At 36.1% G+C, this 25883-nt stretch overlaps 1 protein-coding gene across 1 annotated transcript in view; it reads left to right on the top strand.

Moving 5' to 3' along the window:
- Window positions 1-9925, top strand: part of LOC123668286 (serine/threonine-protein kinase BRSK2) — a 73290-nt gene extending 63365 nt beyond the window's left edge. The window contains exons 21-24 of the mRNA XM_045602050.1: window positions 723-847; window positions 5448-5507; window positions 9193-9274; window positions 9621-9925. Coding sequence (XP_045458006.1) covers window positions 723-847; window positions 5448-5507; window positions 9193-9274; window positions 9621-9790 — 437 coding nt within the window. The 3' untranslated portion in view covers window positions 9791-9925. The remainder of the gene's footprint in view (window positions 1-722; window positions 848-5447; window positions 5508-9192; window positions 9275-9620) is intronic.
- The last annotated feature ends 15958 nt before the right edge of the window (window positions 9926-25883 follow it).

Below are 25883 nucleotides of genomic sequence, written 5' to 3'. Positions count from 1 at the left end.
CTATAAAATCCTAATAGATGGCTGTTTGGCATCTAAGTTGAACAGATTGGCAGATGCCGTATTTCTATTTCTCTGTAAGATGGCGGTTTGGCATCTAAGTTGCACAGATATCCGGTAGATGGCGCTGTATTTATATTTCTAGATCATAGATGGCGTGTTTGAATATAGAATTTACATATGTTTTAATAAATTATAATTACTGAGCCACAGCAACGCGTAGCTGGGTCAACTAGTAAATGTATAAATATATTTCATTCAGGAACATATATTATTCAAATGAAATTGTTGGCCACATTAAATAAATGGAAACATTATAAATCAAAGAGAGCATGAAAGAAAAAAATAAGTACTCGGTGAATGATGTGCAAAGAAGAAAAAAAGAAAAAAAAAAGATTGTGCTTTAGCCCACACCACTGAAATAAAACTTTTTTACCTTCTACAGTAATATACGAAACGTAACTCTCTCTCTTTCTATCTTCACTAACTTATATCTCCCTCTCAACTTCCGTTCGCCTCGCCCGATCACACTTTTCGCTACGCTCTCGTCACGCATTCACCACCTACCTACTACCCATGTCAAGCGTGCGTAAAGAAGTTTAGCTTCAAAAAAATCTGCTGCAATGTCCCCGAAAAGGAATGTTACTCAGTTCTATACGAAGTCATACTTCGTAACAGAGCTTTAGTCTTAAAAACATTTAATATAAATATAATATGGTTTTCAGCGGCTTCGGAAATTCCGGATAGTCCAGAAACGCCCCACCAGCAGTCCGACCACGATAGCGACTCGTCTGTCTTTGACACAGTCAAGAGCCCCACCAGTCATACGTCTATAGACCAATTAGACCAGGTAATGATAATACTTTGAAATGATAAGCCTACATTATTAAATCAAATGCTTTAATTATAAAACAGCAAAATATAGATTTATCCATTACGCAATGTCAAGTTCAGACTTTAAACATCGTAACAAAACACTTACATATAATTTTTACTTTGTGCATAGATTTCTGTATAGGTAGCTATTACCTAAAAGAAATTCCTATGCTCAATAGTATCACATAAATGAAGCAGTAGTTTAGGCACAAAATGGGTTTACAGCTGAATTTAACCGAGATAGGGCAGAGCAAGAAATATCCTGCTCAAAATCTGGAGAAGGCCGACAGGGGAAGTACCTTGACCTTACAGAAGATCACAGCTAAATGTACTGCTCTCAAGCAGTGTTGTGTTCTTGTGGTGAGTAAGGTGACCGGAGCTCCTGTGGGGATTGGGGGGGGGGGTTATTGGGGGTAGGGTCGGCAAAGCTTTTGTGATGCTTTTGGTATTACCGACATCTATAGTGTTACGTGTTAGGGTTCGAAGGATTTGGAGAGAAAAACCTGGTGACTCTTTTCAAGACTTTATTTACTAGCACTAGGTCCAATACAAAGCACTAGGTTCAAACACTAAGCACTAAGTTCAAACACTAAGCACTCACGATGTCCTCAGTCGTAGCCAATGTCGTCGGTTTCGCTGTTATCACTCTTGATCACTAGTTTTCACTTTGAAGTCGCCTCGAAGATCGCTCAAACTGAACTGAACTCGCTCGCCTACCTGCGGCTATTTATATCGGCCGACACGAGGCCCAGACCATTCTGGAAAGTTCGCGCATGTACCCGGTTTTCGAGACTATACTTCTATATAGTTCCACAATAGTTCCTCTAACGCCATCTAGTATTGAGTAGAGAGTTTCATGCGGTCTCTGTCTTTGCGTGGTTTCAATGGTTGCCGCTAGATGGCGCTAGTTTCTTTGTGTGTCCTTAACACTACTCCCCTCTTAGAGATGCTCGTCCCGAGCATCGTTGTTACTGCCATGGTAACGCGCCAGACGGTCTATGTGTACCACTTTGAATGTCCCTCTTGGTTGCTTTTGAATCCTGTAAGTCACATCATTCAGTCGGGTAACCACTTTGTACCACCCCACCGGTTGGACCGGTTGGTGGTTGGACCGTCCCACTTGGTCTGCAACTTTGGCGATTTCCCTTTCCGGCGGGTTGGGTTATGCAGCCACACCAGTGACCCTTCCTTGAAGCCGCTCGTGTTTGATTTCCGGTCGTATCTGGTTTTCATGTTCTCGCTTGAATGTAACCCATTTTCCCGAACCAAGGCGTGTATATAGCGCATTTTTTCCCTTAAATCGCTGACATAGTCTTGTACGGTATTTGGTCCCTCCGGTGCCCCTCCAGGTATTCGTAATTCTCTACCGTAATTGACATACGCCGGGGTAGCTTTTATGCTCTCATGCTCGGCGGTTCGGTACGACAGAAGGAAGAGTGGTATATACTTGTCCCAATCTTTTTGTTTGTCGTCTACCAATTTCGCCAAATGCCTCTCCAGGGTCTGGTTAAATCTCTCAACCATTCCATCAGATTGTGGATTGTACGGGGTAGTCCTCGTCTTATGCATGCCCAAAATTCTGCACACTTCCTGGAATACTTGCGATTCGAAGTTCCTGCCCTGATCGGAATGGATTTCTAGAGGCACGCCAAAGTGACATATCACTTCTTCGACTAACTTAGAAGCGACGGTTGTAGCTTCTTGGTTTGGTATGGCGAACACTTCGGGCCATTTGGTGAAGTAGTCCATGACGACCATAAAATACTTGTTTCCCGATTCCGTTACAGGAAATGGCCCCGCTACGTCAACTGCAATTCGTTCCCACGGTGCACCGACGTTATACAACCGCAGATTCCCACGGCTCCTGGTCTGTGGTCCTTTTACAGCAGCGCAAGTAGTACATTTGCGGCACCAATCCTGTACATCATCTCGACAATGCAACCAGTAGAATCGTTCTCGCACTTTTGTTAACGTCCTCTTGACACCTAGATGACCTCCTGATACGCCATCATGTATTTCACGGAGAACATCTGGTACTCTCGTTCTTGGGACAATTATCTGAAGGTGGAACTCTCTGCCGTTAGTCTTCTCCCATTTCCGGTAGAGTATTCCGTTTTGAAGTATCAGACTGTCCCATTGAGCCCAGTACGCCTTAGTGACAGCGCCAGTGGGTGCAACCTCACTCCAGATTGGTTTTACGTCACCCCGTTTCTTCCATGTGATGATGTGCCGAAGGTCGTCATCTCTTTCTTGAGCTTCCCTCATAGCATCACTCTCCCAGATACCCAAATGACTTGTTCTTGTTAGCTTTAATGTTACTTCATTAGATTCTTGCTTAACACAATGTTTGCAGTCTTCCGGACACGGCCTTCGTGAGAGTGCATCGGCATTTCAAGTCATACTGCTGATCCCGGGCAGGAGGCGAAGCCCTTTGCCTCTTCAGCTCCTCTATTTGTTCCTCGACCCTCTTCATCTTATCTGGGTCTTCTTTTGCGGACAGTTAAGCTGAAGATGGCCCCTCTCGCCGCACTTGTAGCACATAACTCCAGCACTTTTTTTCGTAGGAGCCTTAACCTCCTTGCCTTCCTCAGAGACCACGCGGATCTTATGGGTCTGCCGTATGTCATGGCGAACAGCCTCGACCTCCAAAGCATGCGCCAATGCTTCCTTTATCGAGGTATGGTGACGAAGCCTCACTGCAGCTCTGACCTCCAGGTCTTTGATTCCGTCGACAAATGCTTGAACAATATTCGTGTTTACCATCTTGATGTCGGCTCCTGGGTATGACTTCCTGACGAGTTTTTCGATTTCCAACGCCCATTGTTGTAGTCCTTCTCCTGAACGTTGGACTCTGTCACGCAGTTGGGCACGGAATACGTGCTCCAGGAGTCGCTCCCCGTATCGGGATTCAAGTGCCTCCATCAAGTCTTGGAACCCATTTCCTGGCAGTGCTTCCAGGACAGACAAAGCTTGCCCTCTGAGCGCAACAGTGAGAGCGGTCAGGCATTGCTCTTCCGTCCATCCGTTGGCAGTAGCAACAGCCTGGAATTGTCGACGATTAGCATTCCACGAAGTAGAGCCGTCGTATGGAGGCACTTTCACTTTTGGTCCTTGTGCCACTCCGGTAGTTCCACTAGACATCGCAATTCCCAAGGTTTCAAGGCGTACTACTCTCTTCTGTAGTTCAGTGAGAGCGGTTTTCACATTTTCAAGATCCAATCCTAACCCGGTAACTCGTTCTTCCACTACGTCGACATCTTTTCGAAGCTTAGTCACCGCGTCACTAACATCTTTTATAGCCCAAAGTGTTTTTTCTTGGAGCTCTTTTTGTTGCTCTTGTAATTCTTGCAAAGCACCACGAATTTCAGCCTTTCGTTGCTCTTGTGATTCTTGCAATTTGAAACTTGTTTGCTCTTGGGATTCTTGCAAAGCACGAATTTCAGCCCTTTGCAGCTCCATTAATTTAATTAAACTTCCTAACTAAAGAGCCACTTGAGAGTCTGTAGAAGCTACGGTGTCGCTGGTGGGCGTGGTAAGGTGGGCGGATCCAGTGGGCGGGGCTTGAGACAAAATGGGCGGGCCTGAGCCTGAGAAGGCGGGGCCTGAGCCTGGGTAGGCGGGACCTGAGCCTGGGTAGGCGGGGCCCTGAGCCCGAGTGGGCGGGGCCTGCGTCCAAGTAAGCGGGGCCTGAAGCCGAGTGGGCGGGGCCTGAGCCCGAGTAGGCTGGTCCATGGGTGCGTGGTCAGTGGGTGGGGCATGATAGGCGGGGTCAGTGGGCGGGGCTTGGTCCATGGTGGGCGGAGCTTGGTCCCCAGTAGGTGTGGCCTCCGCAGCTCGTTGTGCCCTTGTCCTGACGCCCTTGAAGTCCTGGAAGTCTTCTCCCGGAGTCAATGGCATCTCCAAATCTCACTTCCGACACCAGTTGTTACGTGTTAGAGTTCGAAAGATTTGGAGAGAAAAACCTGCTGACTTTTCAAGACTTTATTTACTAGCACTAGGTCCAACACAAAGCACTAAGTTCAAACACTAAGCACTCACGATGTCCTCAGTCCTAGCCAATGTCGTCGGTTTCGCTGTTATCACTCTTGATCACTAGTTTTCACTTTGAAGTCGCCTCGAAGATCGCTCAAACTGAACTGAACTCGCTCGCCTACCTGCGGCTATTTATATCGGCCGACACGAGGCCCAGACCATTCTGGAAAGTTCGCGCATGTACCCGGTTTTCGAGACTATACTTCTATATAGTTCCACAATAGTTCCTCTAACTCCATCTAGTATTGAGTAGAGAGTTTCATGCGGTCTCTGTCTTTGCGTGGTTTCAATGGTTGCCGCTAGATGGCGCTAGTTTCTTTGTGTGTCCTTAACAATAGTAATCGCTTATCATTAGTTGAGTCGTACGCTTGTTTGCCGAAACCTTGTTGTATGAAAAAAAATTTAAGCTACTGCTTCTATTTGACTGATATTTTGTATATAACTTAGAAATGGTATATAATATATGAGATTTTATTTTATGTCGATTGCTTCCACCTGCATAATATCTTTTTTAGTTTAGTAATTTGTATATTTTGTTTTAGAACGGAACCCATCCTCTCGGATCTAGTTCGTCAGTCACGAGCGGTTCCAGTGGATACAAAGTAAGAACTAACTCTGTTGAATCTAAAAATAATTAATTATAGTTTGGATCAATGCTAAACATTTCACCATTTGACACGGAGTTTATATTGTTAAGTATTGTAACAAGCAATTTCTGAGCAATAACAATAATTGTACAGTAATCGTTGAACGATCGCAGTTCAAATGCGATACACATTTGTGCTATATATTAGTATTTATTAATTGTAATCCCAGTGTCGTTTGATAGGTAAATTAACCTTAGATTAAACGTGATGTGTTCAAATTTGGTCCGGCCACAAAATAGAAAAAACTATGGAAGTGGTCTATGCGTGTCAAAACACATTGCGTGAAGTCAGTCGTTGTACTCACCGTTCACATATCTTTATTTCACGTTGATTAGGCTTTACTTTATAAAAATTTATTTTATTTAATTTACTTAAGATCTGTTTTTCTGCTATCATTTTTGCTTTTTACAATGCAAAAATGATGGCAGAAAAAGAGATCATAAGAATGGATGTATTCACCACCGTTAGTAGTTATATATATAATGTTTTATTTTATAATTATTCTCGTATATTATGGTGAACAGTAAAACAGTAATTGTGTTGCTCTGAAAAGAGAAGTTTCTTATTTTATCATATAAACTAATTTTACAAAATATTATTTAATATTAAATTATTTACAAACTAATCTGAAAAGAGAAACAACATTTAAAGCTATTGCTTCACCAGTTCTTAATAATAACTATTATTTAAATATTTACAATTACAATATAATTCTCACAATCGTTTAATATGAAAAAAACAGCTCCATAGCAACCAATTCGCAGATCAAGTATCCATCAAAGAAAAATTACAAATTATATATATATATCACACACACACACACACACACACACACACACATATATATGTATATATACTAGCTGACCCCGCAAACGCTGCTTAATATATTAAATGTAACAGTTATTGTACTTGCAACTATCTATATGGGGAGAGTTATAAAAACAAAATATAGTAAAATACACCCCACGTTTTTTACTCTGAATTGAATTATTCTCTTAAGGATCAACAAGTCGACGGCGCGAACTCATTGGTAGGCGAGGCCTAAATTAATGCTATTTCACCTGACATAGTGTGCGAACGGGAAAGACTCCGAGAAGAGCAGTGAGAAAATATCGCGCGCGTGCATGTAGTAGATCCTACACATACACACACACACACACACACACACATGTGACAAGCTAGCAAATGCGTGTACGATCTCATTGACGACCTACGAGTGGCTAAACCGCCACCACTATGAGTCTCGTGAGTTCCGAGTCTGGGAATCCCATCTGGGATCCATCTGGGAGTTAATATGTAGATTTTTTATTATTATTAATTTGCGAAATGCTTAAAATTGCGATTTTGGCATTTCATTTTTATTTATATAAAGATATCATAATATAAATAAATGAAATGAAATAAATTAGTACGTATTATCAAAGAGAAATAAATAATCAATACCTAACAATAACATTACTAAAATAATCTCAATTCAATCTCAAAAAGTCAAAAAACATCAAACAACCAGTCACATTATTAGCATTAAATCGCTACATGGTAACCCATAACAAGACTGCTTACTTTAGATGTTTTTTTTTATTTTATTTTTTGAACACCAATGACAATAAAATAAAAAATATAATATAAGTAACTTGGGGCGCAACGGTAGGTAGATAGATAGATATATGTAGGTATAAAGCGCGCGTCGGCATCGGCGCGGCTCATTTTTTACAATACTTACTTATAATATATTATAATACCTACCTATTTCTTTTCAAGATATTTTTGATATATGAGCTTTCACTTTCACAGTATACAACAAAGCCGTTTCGCGGTCTCTGTTTGTCCCTATGTATACTTAGATCTTTAAAACTACGCAACGGATTTTGATGCGATTTTTTTTACTACATAGGCTGATTCAAGAGGAAGGATATATGTATAATACACTAGCGACCCGCTCCGGCTTCGCACGGGTATAAAATATAATTATAGCCTATGTCATTCACTGAAAAAATGATTAAAATCGATCCAGTAGTTTTGATTTATTCATTACTGCCCGTGGCCCGCACGCGTTAACTTAGAGTAAAGGCCGGCCGGAACCGCCGCAAACGCTACGTACCGCGATTTTTAAATCTGTAATATCTTCGAAAATATTCATTTAAATCATATGCTGTAAAGGGCCATATAGATCTATATTAAATCACCAATGTATTTAAGGTATTTAATTGGATAAGGATTAATGCTGTATTGGTTAAAATCGCTTCGAAAATTAGCCATTATTTGTCGTAAAAAGTAAATGACAAAAAATGTTATTGTGGGATATCCATAAGAGATAGGTATATACTATCGCGGAGTTTTCTGTAGACCTTTTCAATGTGTACAATACTTAGTACATTATTTTGATAAATCTCGTAGGGTTCAGCCTGCGTTTGCAATTTAAGCGAAAAAAAAAATAATTATTTACGACATAACATTAGAAAACTCAAAAATAACAGTATTTCTCCACTATTTAATGGATGTTATTATACATATAAACCTTCCTCTTGAATCAATCTATCTATTAAAAAAAACCGCATCAAAATCCGTTGCGTAGTTTTAAAGATCTAAGCGTACATACATATGCAGGGACAGAGAAAGCGACTTTGTTTTATACTATGTAGTGATGATACATAATATAGTAGAGAAACACTGATAATTTTAGAGGTTTCTAATGTGATTTCGTTAATAAACACATTTTTAACCGACTTCCAAAAAAGGAGGAGGTTCTCAATTCGACTGTATTTTTTTTTTTTTTATGTATGGTTACATCAGAACTTTTGACCGTGTGGACCGATTTCGACAATTTTTTTTTCATCGAAAGATGGTGTGTGTCAATTGGTCCCATTTAAATTTATTTGAGATCTAACAACTACTTTTCGAGTTATATCTAATAATGCGTTTTTACTTGACGCTTTTTTCGTCGACCTACGTTGTATTATACCGCATAACTTTCTACTGGATGTACCGATTTTGATAATTCTTTTTTTGTTGGAAAGGGGATATCCCTAGTTTAGTACCATGATAAGGAAACCAGGATCTGATGATGGGATCCCAGAGAAATCGAGGGAAACTCTTGAAAATCCGCAATAACTTTTTACTGTGTGTACCGATTTTAATAATTTTTAATTTAATCGAAAGCTGATGTTTGTCATGTGGTCACATATAAATTTTATTGAGATCTGATAACTGCTTTGTAAGTAATCTTTGATAACGCGTAGTTACTTGACTATTTTTACGTCGATCTACGTTGTATTACTCGTCGATGTAATTGAAGTTGGTTTTTTTTTCGTTTGCGAGTAAACACAATTATTTGAATTTAATCATCGCGCTGGCTGAACCCTACGAGATGGATCAAAATATTGTAACATTTATATGGTCGATACAAATGGCTGTCGTGAGCGGGAATCGAACCGGCGACCGCCAGCGTAACAGCCAGTGCTATGACCACTGCGCCAACGCGTCGTCAATAAATGTAGTATCTTAGACCATCTCCCACTATTGTGATATTTTGTGATTTGTTCCGAACCCCTCCCCCCCCCCTTCCGAGACTCACGTGATAAATGGACGTCCCCGACGAACTGAACATCACAATACGCATACACAAGTCCTGTGATTGCAGCAAACCGTGCGGCGCCGCGCCGCCGAGCCGGCCTCCGCCTCCCTCGACCACGAGATCATGAGCTGCGGCCGCGACCTGCCGGGTGAGCGCACACACCTACACACAGACATACACACACACACGCACAGACACACAAACATACACACAGACACACACCCACACACAGACACACACCCACACACAGACACACACACACTTTTGCGTATACTTCAAGATAATATAATTTTCTAACGAATAATAAATAATTATAATAATTGTAGTACAGGTTATTTAAGAGATTGTCAGATACAAATAAACAATCTAGAAAATCTATATATATAACACTTAGATAAACTATTCTATTTTTAAGTGTAAAGTTTATGTAAAGGTTAAGTGTAAAGTGTAATTTTTAAGTCTATTATATTTTTAAGTTCTATTTATCGGGACAGGTACTCACACGAAACGCTCATCGTCCGAATGTCGGGACACAACCTCCTCGCCCCGCCGAGGACTCGAGTCCCGAGAAAGTTCGATCAAAGACGAACTACGAAGGAACAACTCGCTCAGGGAATCCCGCCGGGACTTTTCCCGGGATCCCCCCACAACTTCCATCGCGTGATTTCAATTCGGGTGGGTTAAAGCGTCTTTGTAATGTTAAAGGTTGTCCGGGACTGAATCTGTGTAATTTTCTTTAAATCTAAATTCGTTTAAATTAATTAATTCGTCTTAATATTAAAACTATATAATTTTATGCATTGTCAAAGAATTGAGAGTACCCTTTAAAAAAGAAAAATTAAAAAAAAACAATTATTCGATTTTCTTTTAGTATTTTGATAAGTCCGTCAACTAAATTTTAATTTTTGTTTTCTGTTTTTTTTTTTTTTTATAATATTTCCGTAAAATTAAAATGATTAATTTTAATCAATGTATACCTCAAAAGTTTCCTAAACTGCCGCAATTCGTCCTCTTCCAATAAACAATCAGATATCCATCCTCAATGTAATAGCTTAAGCTTATCTATTTAAATATGAAAAAAAAAACAAAAAAAAAAACTTACAAAAATCGCGAAAAATCTTTAAAAAGTCTTCGATTCCTTTACAAAATAGGAAAACCTTTAACAAACAAATGGACGCAGTAACAAATTGTTTTTTATATATAGCTGTACGTTATAGGCTTATATTTATGTGTTTGGAAAGAAATATTGAAACCGGCCATGTATTAAATATATATATATATACATAATGCTATATCCATGTACTGATTTACGCTACTTTAGTTAGGGCCTCGAAATAATGCGGTATTTTTGCATATGTGTTTAAGATATACCCGCGTCCGACTGCCGTTAAGTTAGCTTATGTACTAGTATATAAGGAATACTTTGCACTTAGCTAAACGGTAAGTGCAACCCGAACTATAGAAATATCAAAAAAGCCACACTTATGTATTTATTAGTCACCTTTCAAAATTTAATCAATTTTTTTTTTAATAAATTGCGTCATTAACGCCTAATTTTGTGCGCAATTTAAAAGTAACAAAAAAGGTTTTAGTTTCATATGAATTAAATAAATGTAACATTAGTCGAACCGACTAACTTAAACGGTAGAAAATGATTTTGTACATATTATATTAAAAAAAAATATGTTTTGTGATGCATGCATAATTTTTTGGACTTTGAAAGTCATCAACTTGTAGATAGCCAATGATATTATATCTTATAAGGGAAATCAAAATCAAGCAGACCCTTAGCCTGCTTGATATGTGAAATATAGCTATTTCTTTCACACATGTAATTCCCAAATATGTCTATCCTGCTCACAAGCTTTTTGATTCAAGTTTGACTGTCTATAGAATATATATCATTGGTTTAAAACTTTTAGTCAATAAATGTCCCAAATCACATAGTTTTGAACATCGTACACAATTCAGTTAATGGTATCTTTAGATCTATTTCAAGTAACATCAGCGGAAATAAATAGTTGAATTATAAAAGCGGGTTATTTGAAAATATACATACGTTAGTTGAATGTGAGTGAATTGTATGATATCATGCTATTATGTACCTTACGCTGTCGCAGTAAGAGTGAATGTTGGTCACTTAGGTTGTTGCGTGTTTCCTTTTTGAATGGCTAATTGTAATGTGAAATGCGATAAGACTAAAAAAAATCATTTTAAATACATACATTTTTTGGTTTTTACAGAGTCAAAAAATGTTCCTATATTTTAAGTTTTTTTTTTTGAGTCACCCAATTGCTACTGGTAATGATCTGTGGTAATTCTAACATGTTATAAGAAAAGTATGCAGATAAATACTCGCTTTACATTTAAGTATGTAGGGCGATTGTTAATTTATCTGTCATAATTTTAAAATGAACCTCCTACTAAAAAATCATAACAATTCACATTCTGATAAACACTCATTTGCTAACTATTCGCAGAAACAATAAAAAAAGCATGTAATGGTGTTCACTAGTCCTAAGATAGCGCGGATGATTTCGGCAATGTCACGTAGAGGGAAAAGACATGTAGAAGATTGATCGGCTTAGTCGAGGTTATAAATTATTCAATCTTCAATATCCAGAAAAATATTCAACTTATGGTGGGGTCCCTATACCTTCGACACAAAGCGGTACCTTCTACGCAAAGGACGCTATTCTTCCTAAAAAAGAGGTGTTAAAATTAATCAGAGACTTAGTATAAAAAAATTTAAAAATTAAATACATTTTAAAATATAACTTTCAAATGTTCTTATTCTACTCCTCCGCCCCTCAATCGAAAATACCATATATTTCTTTAAAAGAAAATTGTCAGAAATAATCAGAAATATATTAAATTGAAATTTAAAATTTTTCTTAAAAGGAGTCTATTAATACCTTAAATCATTGCTTACATTACAATTAGCCGTTAAGCAAAATGTTTCCATGTAAATAAGTATATTAGATAAATTGTATGTACTAGGACGAGTGGTTGAATGCGCACATTACTTAAATGGTTGTTGTAAGTCATGTTGAAAAAAAATATTTTTTTGTGTACAGCTCTTGGACTATATCCGTAAAAATAAATATTTGTGATTTTTTGTTATTGTTATTTAACAACTTAATATCCGAATCGAAAGGTATTTATTTGTAGTTTTAATTTTATAAATTAAATTATCTGATCTGTTTTTTTTTATGTTTTACTAAAATGAAATTTAATGGTTCTGCTTTTTTTTAAATAGTAAAAAAAATATTTAAAATTTAGTTTCTAATAAATTATTAATGAGCAAACTATTTTATGAGCTAAATTTTTTTATCGTTTTTTTTTTCTTGTTATTTCTACTTAACATTTATAAATTATTTCAAATCACACAAATTATTTTCAAATTGTTGTAATCGTAAATTGTGTTCTTTTTTAATTTTTTTTTTTTTTTTAAAACGGATATAGTCCCTAAATTTAATCTTAATCATTTTAATTTATGACCATTTTGTAAGATAGTACATATTATGTATTATTATTATATTTTTAATGTATTGTGTAAATATTATTAGAAAGTTATTTTATTTCTGTTATGAATATTGGCTGAGAAAATGCCGCGAAAATTTGACGTTTAATTTGTTTATTTTAAATTAAAAAATTACTTGCTTAGTTACAGCTTATAAAAGTAATGTAACGATTTTTGTTTGTGGTATTTAAGTCGATATTTCGATATTAATTTGGGAATGTAATAGTATAAACCCCTTTAGTAAACCATGACGTCATAACATGTACACTGTCACCACATATCATAAATGCTTTTTGTAATAAAAAAAAAATATGTGAAATGCTTAAAAATGTTAAAATTATAAATAAAAGTTGATATTGAATGGATGAATGAAATTGTATGTTGTTCGGTTTTAACTGTTTTTTTAGACAATTTTTCCATTTTTTTTTGTTAAAATTTTTTTTATTGGCGTTTAGTGTTGTTTCGTAATAAAATTGTTTTTATTATTATTTTTACTAATAAGACAGATAATATTTTTGTCTATGCATTAAAAATCAAATAATTATTTGTAAAGAATGCCTTGATTCAAATGTTAAAGGTAATATATTTTAAATTAAAAGAGTGTAATTTTGTACTCGGTAAATATTAAGGACAAAATGTTTTCCTCTTGTCTATGGTGTTTATGGTCTTATATATTTGAGGTGATATTTATGAAAAAACTAATTTTGATTTGGTGTACCCTTTTGTGGGAATTTGTTTATATATTATCTAAGTTAATATGCATCCTTATTTTTTTAACAAAAATATAAAACCATAGACATTTATTATTCCAGTAAATAAATGTTTTGACGTATTTGTGAAATAAGTTGTAATATATTGCTATTTCTCGGTCTGCGAGTGATTATCTATATATAATTATGTACTGACATCTGTATGTATGTGGTGTTGTTCTGTTCGATACCGGGTCTTGTACATTATCTAACTGCTACGCTAATATATTGTATTTGCTTATAAGATCATTGGTTAATATTTAAAAAAAAAAAAGATAATAAACGAAAACCCTATTTTTTGTGTTTTCTTTTCACACCATTAAGTTTTCTATGAGGCGACAGATATAACTATTTTTTAGATACAACTAGGAACAAGCGTACGGCTCATCTGATGGTAACTATTTACCGTAGCTTATAGACGCCTGCAACACTAGAAGCATCGAAAGCGCGTTACCGACCTTACCCTCGATCCTCCAAGGACATACTACTTATTACAATAGTTCAGATAAAAGTCCTGATTTTGATTGTATTTCTTCCTGATTTTGATTGTATTTTCGTCCATACATACAAGTTTCCAGAGTTTTATTTTGAATATGTAAATTGTAGTATTGTACCTCTTTATTTCTAAATAAAAGATGTTTCTAATTATTACATTTGGTATTGGTAAGCTGTAATGTTATGAATATATATAATAAAGTTAAATTTTCTATTCTAACCCAAATTAATAATACAACCTTGTTAAATGAAAAATTAAAACCTATAGGCTTACGTCAACTTGGTTCAAACCTTAAATATCACTTACCAAAAACTAACAATAAGTATGGAAAGAGAACTGACGACTACTTAATACCCGAATATGTTAACGAACTGCCCAGAGAACTGCAAGCAATTTATAAGAGTACCACGAAAAACAAATCACGTTTAAAAAAATATTTTTTACAAAAACAAACTGAATTAACTGAGTGACTCTCTGTACCCAGATAAACCCGCGAGGTTTTCGTGATACTTAAATTGCAAAGTATAATGTATTTGTTATGTATTGTGCCATAAATATATAAATGTGCCATTTTGATGATTCTAAAAGGTACTAGTAGATATTTAGAAGTTTAGCAGTAAGCTTATTTAATTATCTATACTAATAATATTAATTGCCCTAAATGCCATGATAATTTGGAGTCCCTAAAACAATCCATAGAATGGCAGTGAAGAATTTTCCCGTGAAAAGAGTGCGTGCTTTTATTGATAACTGGTCTCACCGTTTAGAGGACTGTATTGCAGCCAATGGAGACCACTTCGAATAAGCTTTATATATTTTGAATGGTTTTATACTAATATATTAAACTAACACACTGTAATAGTAATAAATGTTACGTGTAGTAAAAAAAATGATATTTTATTTTTTGTAACAATTTTTGTGATTTTATGGAACTTCTTTATAATTTTTCTCAATATTCTTTTATACAAACCTTGTTATAACAAATAACGAATACTGAGAAAAAAGAACGGGCTAACCAACTTAATTATATATGTATGTCATGTATATTTTTGCTAGTTAGTTGAACCCATAAAATAAAAATAAAAAATAAAAATAAAATAAAAAAATAAAAAATAAAAATAAAAAGCCTTTTATTTCCTGCATTACAGTAAATATTTACAATTTAAAAAGACAGCGTGCATGCGAAATTAATTTTAAACAATGCTATAAACATAAAATAAAAAATAAAAAAGTCTTTAAAAGTGTTTTAATAAATTATGTGAATATTCTAAATTGAATTTTGGATGTAAATGTACAAAAGCAAGAACCCCTCTCAACGGAGGGTAAAGGCCTCCTCCAGAGATGACCAATATTCTCTATCCCCTGCTACCTGCATCCATTGATTACCAGCTATTTTTGTAACGTCGTCTGCCCAGCGTGCAATTGGTCTACCCCTTTTTCTTTGGCCCGATGGTCCCAACCATGATGTAGTATTTTTGGTCCAGCGACTGTCAGTAAGTCTGGCTACATGTCCAGCCCATCGCCATTTCAGCTTCTGTGAGTAACTGAGAGCGTCGATGACTTTGCTTTTCTGTCTTATGGCAGTGTGGCGGATTCTTTGGATCTTCCTAATCTTCATAATGCTTCTTTCCATACTTCTTTGACTTGTTATGATCATATTTCTTAAACATTTTGAATATCATATCAAAAATTGACCGCTCCAGCGGGGTTCGAACCCGCGTCTCCGACGTACCGTGTCGGCGCTCTAGCCAATTAAGCTATGGAACGATACACCCGCTCGAGCGAAATTTTCGATATGATACTTTTTAATTTCGGTTTAAGCGAACCGTGGCGCCGTCTATAGTGAGCTCTTTACAGAAACCCGTAACTATTCAAAGTTTCATATTACAATGAAAATCTTTGACAGGAGACGACACCGTGCTATTTTTAATATCTAAGATTTTTTATTTTTGTGTTACCCACATTAGGAATTCTAAACATTTTGAATATCATATCAAAAATTGACCGCTCCAGCGGGGTTCGAACCCGCGTCTCCGACGTACCGTGTCGGCGCTCTAGCCAATTAAGCTATGGAACGATACACCCGCTCGAGCGAAATTTTCGATATGATACTTTTTAATTTCGGTTTAAGCGAACCGTGGCGCCGTCTATAGTGAGCTCTTTACAGAAACCCGTAACTATTCAAAGTTTCATATTACAATGAAAATCTTTGACAGGAGACGACACCGTGCTATTTTTAATATCTAAGATTTTTTATTTTTGTGTTACCCACATTAGGAATTCTAAACATTTTGAATATCATATCAAAAATTGACCGCTCCAGCGGGGTTCGAACCCGCGTCTCCGACGTACCGTGTCGGCGCTCTAGCCAATTAAGCTATGGAACGATACACCCGCTCGAGCGAAATTTTCGATATGATACTTTTTAATTTCGGTTTAAGCGAACCGTGGCGCCGTCTATAGTGAGCTCTTTACAGAAACCCGTAACTATTCAAAGTTTCATATTACAATGAAAATCTTTGACAGGAGACGACACCGTGCTATTTTTAATATCTAAGATTTTTTATTTTTGTGTTACCCACATTAGGAATTCTAAACATTTTGAATATCATATCAAAAATTGACCGCTCCAGCGGGGTTCGAACCCGCGTCTCCGACGTACCGTGTCGGCGCTCTAGCCAATTAAGCTATGGAACGATACACCCGCTCGAGCGAAATTTTCGATATGATACTTTTTAATTTCGGTTTAAGCGCCCCGCTGGAGCGGTCAATTTTTGATATGATATTCAAAATGTTTAGAATTCCTAATGTGGGTAACACAAAAATAAAAAATCTTAGATATTAAAAATAGCACGGTGTCGTCTCCTGTCAAAGATTTTCATTGTAATATGAAACTTTGAATAGTTACGGGTTTCTGTAAAGAGCTCACTATAGACGGCGCCACGGTTCGCTTAAACCGAAATTAAAAAGTATCATATCGAAAATTTCGCTCGAGCGGGTGTATCGTTCCATAGCTTAATTGGCTAGAGCGCCGACACGGTACGTCGGAGACGCGGGTTCGAACCCCGCTGGAGCGGTCAATTTTTGATATGATATTCAAAATGTTTAGAATTCCTAATGTGGGTAACACAAAAATAAAAAATCTTAGATATTAAAAATAGCACGGTGTCGTCTCCTGTCAAAGATTTTCATTGTAATATGAAACTTTGAATAGTTACGGGTTTCTGTAAAGAGCTCACTATAGACGGCGCCACGGTTCGCTTAAACCGAAATTAAAAAGTATCATATCGAAAATTTCGCTCGAGCGGGTGTATCGTTCCATAGCTTAATTGGCTAGAGCGCCGACACGGTACGTCGGAGACGCGGGTTCGAACCCCGCTGGAGCGGTCAATTTTTGATATGATATTCAAAATGTTTAGAATTCCTAATGTGGGTAACACAAAAATAAAAAATCTTAGATATTAAAAATAGCACGGTGTCGTCTCCTGTCAAAGATTTTCATTGTAATATGAAACTTTGAATAGTTACGGGTTTCTGTAAAGAGCTCACTATAGACGGCGCCACGGTTCGCTTAAACCGAAATTAAAAAGTATCATATCGAAAATTTCGCTCGAGCGGGTGTATCGTTCCATAGCTTAATTGGCTAGAGCGCCGACACGGTACGTCGGAGACGCGGGTTCGAACCCCGCTGGAGCGGTCAATTTTTGATATGATATTCAAAATGTTTAGAATTCCTAATGTGGGTAACACAAAAATAAAAAATCTTAGATATCATATTTTTTATTTTCCTAGTAAATTTCCAGGTCTGACAGGCGTATGTTAGTGAGGGGAGTAGACAGTTGTTCATGACTCTACTCTTCAACCTTATGGGCAAGTCGCTTTTTAAAATTTCCTTTAGGCTCCAGAACTTCTTCCAAGTGATATTGACTCTTCTCTCTACTTCAAGTTCGTTGTTGTGTTGATTAAATGAAATTTGTTTACCCAGGTAAATGTAGGTATCAACATAGGATAGAGGCAGATTTTTTAGATATATAGGTGTTTTTTTATGGTTTGTCATGACATTCGTTTTATTTAAGTTGATTTCTAAGCCTACTTTACAACTTTCTTCTTGTAGAGAGTTTATCATTAGCTGTAGTTGGTTTGTGCTTCCTGATAGCAGAACTATATCGTCAGCAAATCTTAGGTGACTCAAATAACATCCGTTTATGTTTATGCCGACTTTCTCCCAGTTTAGTTTGCGGATGATGGACTCTAGCACCGCTATAAAGATTGTTGGTGAGACTGGGTCTCCTTGCCTTACACCTCTTTTTATTTGTATGAGTGGCCCAGTGGTCTCCAACTTCACTCTGCTAATACTATTATCATAAATGTTTTTTAGGACTTGTATATAATCCAATGCCACGTCTTGAGATATTAGAGCTTCCCAAATCGATGAGTGATGTAGAGTGTCGAAAGCTTTTTGGTAATCGATAAAGACAACATAGAGTGGTCTGTTAAACTCTTGGAATTTTTCTATTAACATCTCTAGCGAGTGTATATGGTCAACTGTGGAAAATCCTCGTCTGAAGCCCGCCTGTTCTATTGGTTGGAATTTTTCTGTGGTTTCTTTTATTTTTTTCTCTATTATGGAGGAAAAAAGTTTGTATAGTGAAGGTAGCAGACTTATCGGTCTATAATTACTAAAATTCTGTGAGTCTCCTTTTTTGTAGAGCAAAACTATTTCCGACTCTGACCATTGACCTGGAGTGTTTTTACAATTCAATATCATGTTGAATAGTCGAGTTAGAGGTCCAACTAGATACATATATCCTATTTTTATAGCCTCGTTGGTGATTTTGTCGGGTCCTGGGCTTTTGTCTGTTTTTAGTGCTTTAATTCCTTTGGCCACTTCGTCTTCACCAACGGTTGCTTTTATCTTATTTGTACTACTACTAGGTAAGTTATATGCTGGTAGATTTGGCGAGCTATAAAGGTTTTTATAGAAATCTGTTGCTATTTTGAGTATTTCCGTTCTATTTTGTGTGCTTTTAGTTTTGTCCTTTAACTCTTCAAGCCATGACTTGTGTGTTCTCAATTCCTTGTACGCTTTCTTGGCGCTCCCTGTGGCTTGAAGACATTTTTCGATGGTTTTTGTGCGGTGTACCTTATAGTCTTGGTTTATTCTTTTACTTATCATCTTATAAAGTGCTTTTAATTCGTTTTTCATAGCCCTTGTTTTTGGTTTTGTCTTTTTTATTTCTTGTCTTCTGTCGATTAGTGCCTTTGTTCGTGCTGAAATTATTTGGTTTCTCTTTGCCTTTGTGCTAGATGCTAGCTCGTATAATTTTTTTAGGCTAATATCTATTGCGTTTGTTGTTTTATCGTAGCAATTCTGGACGGTGTCGTTTTCATTCCAGTAGTCGAGTAGATTTGCTGAGCAGCAGTGGTGTAGGGAAGTTGTTATGTAATTAAACACATCTTACTTGTTCCAAGGATGATTTATTACTGCTCTCTATGATAATGATTACAGTTATTTATAGTAGATACGTAGCGTAGGATTATAACTACTACACTTCACCTCCCGGGGTGAGAAAAAAAATATAATAACATGCTTATTATTATTTTTTTTAATATTAAAATATATCTTATTATTATTATTATTATTATTAAAATATATCTTATACAAATGAATTTATATAATCTTAAGTTATACAATAAAAGGTTTTGTCCTATTCTTATGGACAATGTCATGCTTGTTATTTTTTAAAATTTTAACATTTACTCCCATATCTTCTACAACTGAATAAGGACCAACATAAACAGGATCTAATTTCTTTGCACATTCATTTTTAACTAAAACAAGTTGTCCGATTTGGTACGTTACATGGTTTATATTTTTATCATAAGCACATTTTCGTTTCTCTTTTCTTAAAATTAAGTTTTTACGGGCATCCTGATGTGCTACTTGTAGCCTATATTTTAAATCTAAAGAATAATGATCTGGGTTATATAAAGGTTCTATATATTGACTTACTCTACATAGTAATTTGCTTTGTCTACCAAATACTAATTCAAACGGCGTGTATTTAGTCTCTGTGTGAACCGTGTTGTTAAACGTGTAGCACCAAAATGGAAGCCACTGACTCCATGTGTCTTTTTGACCATTACACTGTATTCGCAAAAATGCATTTAAATTTTTGTGGGAATTTTCTAATGCTCCTATCGATTGGTGATGATAAGCAGTTGATGTTATTTTTTCTATTTGTAATAATTTACATACCTGCTCCATGGTTGAAGAAACAAATTCTGCACCGCGATCAGTTGCAATAGTATTTGGTACACCAAATCTTAAAATAAAATTACGTACTAATTCTGTAGCTATACTTACGGTCTCTTTATTCTTTAGAGGGTAAGCTTCCACAAATTTGGTCAGCTCACATTGTATCGTCAATATGTAGCAATTGCCTTCTAAATCCTTATCTAAAGGACCCACAATGTCCATAAAAATTTTATCAAATGCATGCAAGGCCGTGGTAGTTATTTCCATCGGTTCCTTGATGTATTTACATTGTTTCATTTTTTGACAAGTAGTGCACTTACTTACAAAAAATTTAACGTCGTTATCTAACCCTGGCCAGTAAAATTTCCGCTTTATATTATTAGTCATTCTACGCACTCCAGCATGTCCACTGGTAGGCAGAAGATGAAAGTCATTTAGAATATATCTTTTTTCTTCGTCATTAATAATTCTTTTAACACCTCTTATCACGCAAATTCGGAGACCGGTCCAATCTTTAATACAACTTATCTCTTTTAATAAATCCTTGAGAAACGATTCATTTTCTCTACATTTTACTATGCATGGCTCTTTTATTTTAAATTCTTTGCAAAATTTCTCTAACTTTGTCACAAATTCGTCTCGCGAAAATTGTGCCCTATAGTTGAGATTAATATAAATTATATTTTTATTTTTATTTAACATAAAACATTCCTTTTCTACGTATACTTCATTTTTTCGTTTTAAATTCTCTAATTGATCTTTACTAATAAAAGTTAATTCTATGAAGTCACCTGGTATTTTTAATAACTCCACTAGCCTTGGTTGATCAGACCACTGGCTTATGGGTTTATTAGAAATAGGTGCCTCAATTTTTTCTTTTAACTTCTTTCTTTGTTGTCTTGTCATAACCATCGTAATATCGTTATTTAATTCTTTTAATGAATCTGAAGTAATACGAATTCGAGATAAAGCATCAGCTACAGGGTTATTTTTGCCTGGAACATATATAATTTTAAAGTTATATTCTTCTAGCGCCAATAGAAATTTTAACAATCTACTTGATGGATCTTTCAATGAAAATAAATAAATTAATGGTTTATGATCTGTCATAATTGTGAAAGTTCTACCATAAATGTAGGGTCTAAAATATTTGATTGCCCATACAATGGCAACAAGTTCTTTTTGAATAGTAGGGTAGTTTCTTTCTGATTTATTTAAAGGTCTGCTAGCATATGCCACAGGCCTCATATCTTTATTGCATAAAACTGAACCTATAGCTGTGCCTGACGCGTCAGTTTGAATAATAAATTCATTACTTTCTGAAAAATCGGGAAATTGTAATACTGGAAGGGTTTGTTAAAGCATTTTTCAATTTTTCAAATGATTCATCGCATTCTTTTGTCCAAACAAATGACACATTTTTCCGAGTTAATCTATTAAGGTTATTTGTAATTTCAGCAAAGTTTTTAATGAATTTCCTGTAGTAATTACAAAATGCTACAAATCTTTTTACTTCCTCTGTATTAGTAGGTCTTGGGTAATTTTGAAGAACCTGAATCTTAGCGGGGTCTGGTAAAACACCTTGTGACGATACTACGTGACCAAGATAAAGCAATTCTTTTTTAAGAAAATAACACTTCTCTGGGTTCAATTTTAAATTTACTTTACGCAATCTTTCTAAAACGTCTGTTAAATTTTTATTATGTGTCGCCATATTCCTACCAAAAATAATTAAATCGTCTAAATATACAAAGCATTGTTCAAATGTTAAGCCAGATAGAGCCACTGACATGATCCGACTAAAAGAACTTGGACTTGTCTTGAGTCCCATGGGTAAACGTTTCATCTGATATTCTCCTGTACTAGTCGTGAAAGCTGTATATTTTCTACTGTCTTTATTTAAAGAAACCTGGTAATACCCTTGATGCAAATCTAGATGAGAGAAGTAGATAGAGCCAGAAAGAGAATCTAAAATGTCGGTTATGTTGGGCAACGGAAATTTATCATCGACTATGCAATTGTTAAGTTTACGATAGTCCACTACTAATCGCCATTTTTTATCTTGATTACTTGTTTTCTTTGGCACTAAGAGTATGGGACTAGACCATTCACTCTTGGCCTCTTCAATTATATCATTCTCTAACATTTTATTAATTTGTTTACCAACTTCTTTTTTCAATGACTGTGGCAATCTATATTGTTTCACATATACGGGATTAGTGTTTGGTTTGAGTGTTATAGTTTGCTCATAAATATTAGTTGTGCTAAGTTTGTCACCTGGTAAAAAGAAAACATCTACGTATTTAGAACATATATGTGTAATAGACTCTTTTTCCTCAACGTTAAGGTGATCTAATTTCAATAAATTTAACAAATCTCTAGCTCTCTCTGAAGGTTTTGAACAAGTATCGAATTGACAAATGTCGTATTCATCGAGTGAATTTAAACCTGGCTGAAATATTGGTAAAATAACATCTTTGTCATCGGTATTTAAAATCTTAACAGGAACCCTGTTGTTATGGACCTTCACTATACTTCCAGCAAGAAAAATATTTTCTGATAACTGCTCAGAATGGATTATGTAATCACCTTTGTATTCAGAATCTAATGCCAAATAATGAATAGATTCACTTCTTGCTGGTAAAACTAAAACATCATCCAAATAATTTATGGTGTCATATTTTTCATTGTTATAAAAAGTTATAACATTATTATTCAAGTCGATATTTGATGCGTATCTGCACAGAAAGTCTAAACCTAGAATTCCATCTGCCTTTAATGGAACAGAATCAAAAACATAGTTATTGAAATCTATTCGAGCACCTTCATTTCGATGAATCAACTGTAATGTAATATAACCAGTGGATTGAATCTGACCTGCAATTCCATTTACGACAGTATAGTCAGTTAAAATAGGTTTGTTTATTGGAATAGCTTCTTTTTTTATGACTGACAATGATGCTCCGGTATCTATTAACCAAAAATATTTTTTGTTGTCAACATAAAAAGATACAAATTTAGTTTGACCATTCAATGTTAAAATATTTTGTTTAAGCTCGAAAAAACTGTATGTTATTGTTTGACTGTGTCGGTTGATCGTCATTCTGATTAACTTGTTCGGCGTAAAGTACGCGTTGATTACCACTACTACGAGTATTTCCGTAACTCGATCGATTAACTCGCGAAAATCTCGTTCCATGTCCTCGATTTGCGTAATAAGTTGTTCGTCTATAACCATTGTTAAAAGTAGTATTATCGGAAAGAGGTACTGCCGGGTAATTTCCTCTCGTCGCGTTATTTCTTGGCGGATTTGTGTATTTTTGCTGTCCTCGATAACGACCGTTGAACTGCCTATTATCATAAAGACGTTGCGGCTTACCTTCTGTCCCACGTCGTGAAAAATACATTACGCCTTCTCCTTTGGATGTCGATGCTGAATGTAACTCTTCATCCTTTGCCGCTTGAATTGCCTCGTTCAAATCGTCTGGTACGACCGACACATGTTTTACGTTTTTTTTTTTCATTACAAAAATAAATATTTAATAACTTCTGGCGCGTCTATTTTATTTTAGTTTTAAATACGCGCGGCCATGTATGCGCGGCTGGCAGGGTCGCCATGTAGGGAAGTTGTTATGTAATTAAACACATCTTACTTGTTCCAAGGATGATTTATTACTGCTCTCTATGATAATGATTACAGTTATTTATAATAGATACGTAGCGTAGCATTATAACTACTACACTTCAGTGGCGTAGCGTAGTGGGGGGGGGGGGGGGGGGCGGCCCGCCCCGGGCGGCACTTTTTAGGGGGCGGCAAAATTGAACAACACTTAAATAATAAAAACAATTAGTAAATACTAGCGGCCCGGTACGTGCTTCGCTACGTATAAAGTGAAATAATAAAAAAAAAAATACATCAAATTCATTTATTAATACAAAAAAAATATTAATTGCTAGGCTATTTTAAAACTTAATCCAAAACATTTGGATAAACAGTATTTTTTGTTTTTCCATTTTGAGAAGCAATAGTCGAAGACTTTTTCGTAGTCCACAAATGCCATACACAGCGGCTGATTATATTCTTCTGTCTTTTGTATAATCTACCGAGCAGTATGGATGTGGTCTACAGTGCTGTAGTCATTTCGAAACCCCGCTGCTCCGGTAGTTGGAATTCGTCGAGTCTTCTGGCGAGACGATTCGTAACAACGCTCGAAAACAGCTTATAGATATGGCTCAGAAGTGAGATCGATGTGTGATTCTTTGACAGAGACTTGTCGCCTCTCTTAAAGAACAGCACCAAACACACTACTGGACCATCATGAATCCATTTGGCCCAAAACGCCCAATGGTAATGCTAAACAGCATTTACCAGATGTCCTTTCTAATTTATTAATTATACAAAATAATGATTATAATCAAAATTTAATTCAAAAATTAATATCTAAATATTCTAAATTTAATTATTTACAAAGAGTTTTCGCTTACATACTTAGATTTATACACAATTTAAAAAATATACAAAATAAAAAACTAGGTTCACTCACCCAACAAGAACTACAAAATGCATTAATTTATATAACACATGCAGCCCAACTACAAATGTTCCCGGAGGAACATCGTATACTTAAAGCTAAAGGTTCATTACCACGTAAGAATAAACTAATTAAATTTACTCCATTTTTCGATTCCGATGGGCTCATTCGTGTTGGCGGCAGGCTTGACAATTCCCCCTACGACTACAATGTTAAACATCCTATATTAATTTGCTCTAAACATCATTTCACTAAAATTCTATTCGAAATGATGCATAAGAAGCTTTTACATGCTGGCCCTCAGCTTCTTCTAGCAAGTGTTCGCCAAACTCATTGGCCCCTAGGAGGTATTCCTATCTAAATCGGTCGTAAGAAATTGTGTTACATGTTTCAGATACAAGGCGCAATGTGCACAACCTATAATGGGTCAACTGCCAACTGCTAGGACTACACTTGAGTTTCCTTTTCTATATACTAGCGTTGACTATGCCGGCCCAATATTGATAGCTGACCGATTGGGTAGAGGTTGCAAATTGATTAAGTCCTACTTATGTATTTTTGTTTGTCAGTCTATAAAAGCAATTCATCTGGAGCTTGTCACAAGCCTCACGAAGGAAGCGTATATGGCAGCTTTGAATAGGTTTATAGCCCGTCGTGGTAAACCACGCACAATTTTATCCGATAACGGAACTAATTTTGTAGGCGCTTGTAACGAACTTAATAAATTTTTGCAGACATCTGATCTTGATTCATGTATTGCACAGGAAGGCATCGAGTTCAGTTTCACGCCACCTTATTCTCCCCATTTCGACGGTGTTGCAGAAGCCGCCGTGCGGTCTATCAAACATCATTTAACGCGACAGTTGCACCAGGCCCACTTCACGTACGAAGAGCTGTATACGTGTCTTACACAAATTGAATCAATTTTAAATTCCCGACCTCTAACTCCTCTGTCCTCCGATCCTCTTGACTTCTCTGCCTTAACACCTGCCCACTTTTTGATTGGACGACCACTAACATCAGTACCTTATCCATAATTAACAGAAGTCAGTGTCGGCCGTCTAGAACGATTCCAAAGAGTCGAACAACTAAAGCAACATTTTTGGAACAGGTACCATACGGAGTACATACATCTACTGCAACAGAAGACCAAGTGGCCTACATCTTCCAATGACATTAAAATAGGGTCTCTTGTACT

Source organism: Melitaea cinxia, chromosome 30 (assembly GCF_905220565.1).
Source record: "Melitaea cinxia chromosome 30, ilMelCinx1.1, whole genome shotgun sequence".
Lineage (NCBI taxonomy): Eukaryota > Metazoa > Arthropoda > Insecta > Lepidoptera > Nymphalidae > Melitaea > Melitaea cinxia.
This window is presented reverse-complemented; position numbering and strand designations above follow the sequence as displayed.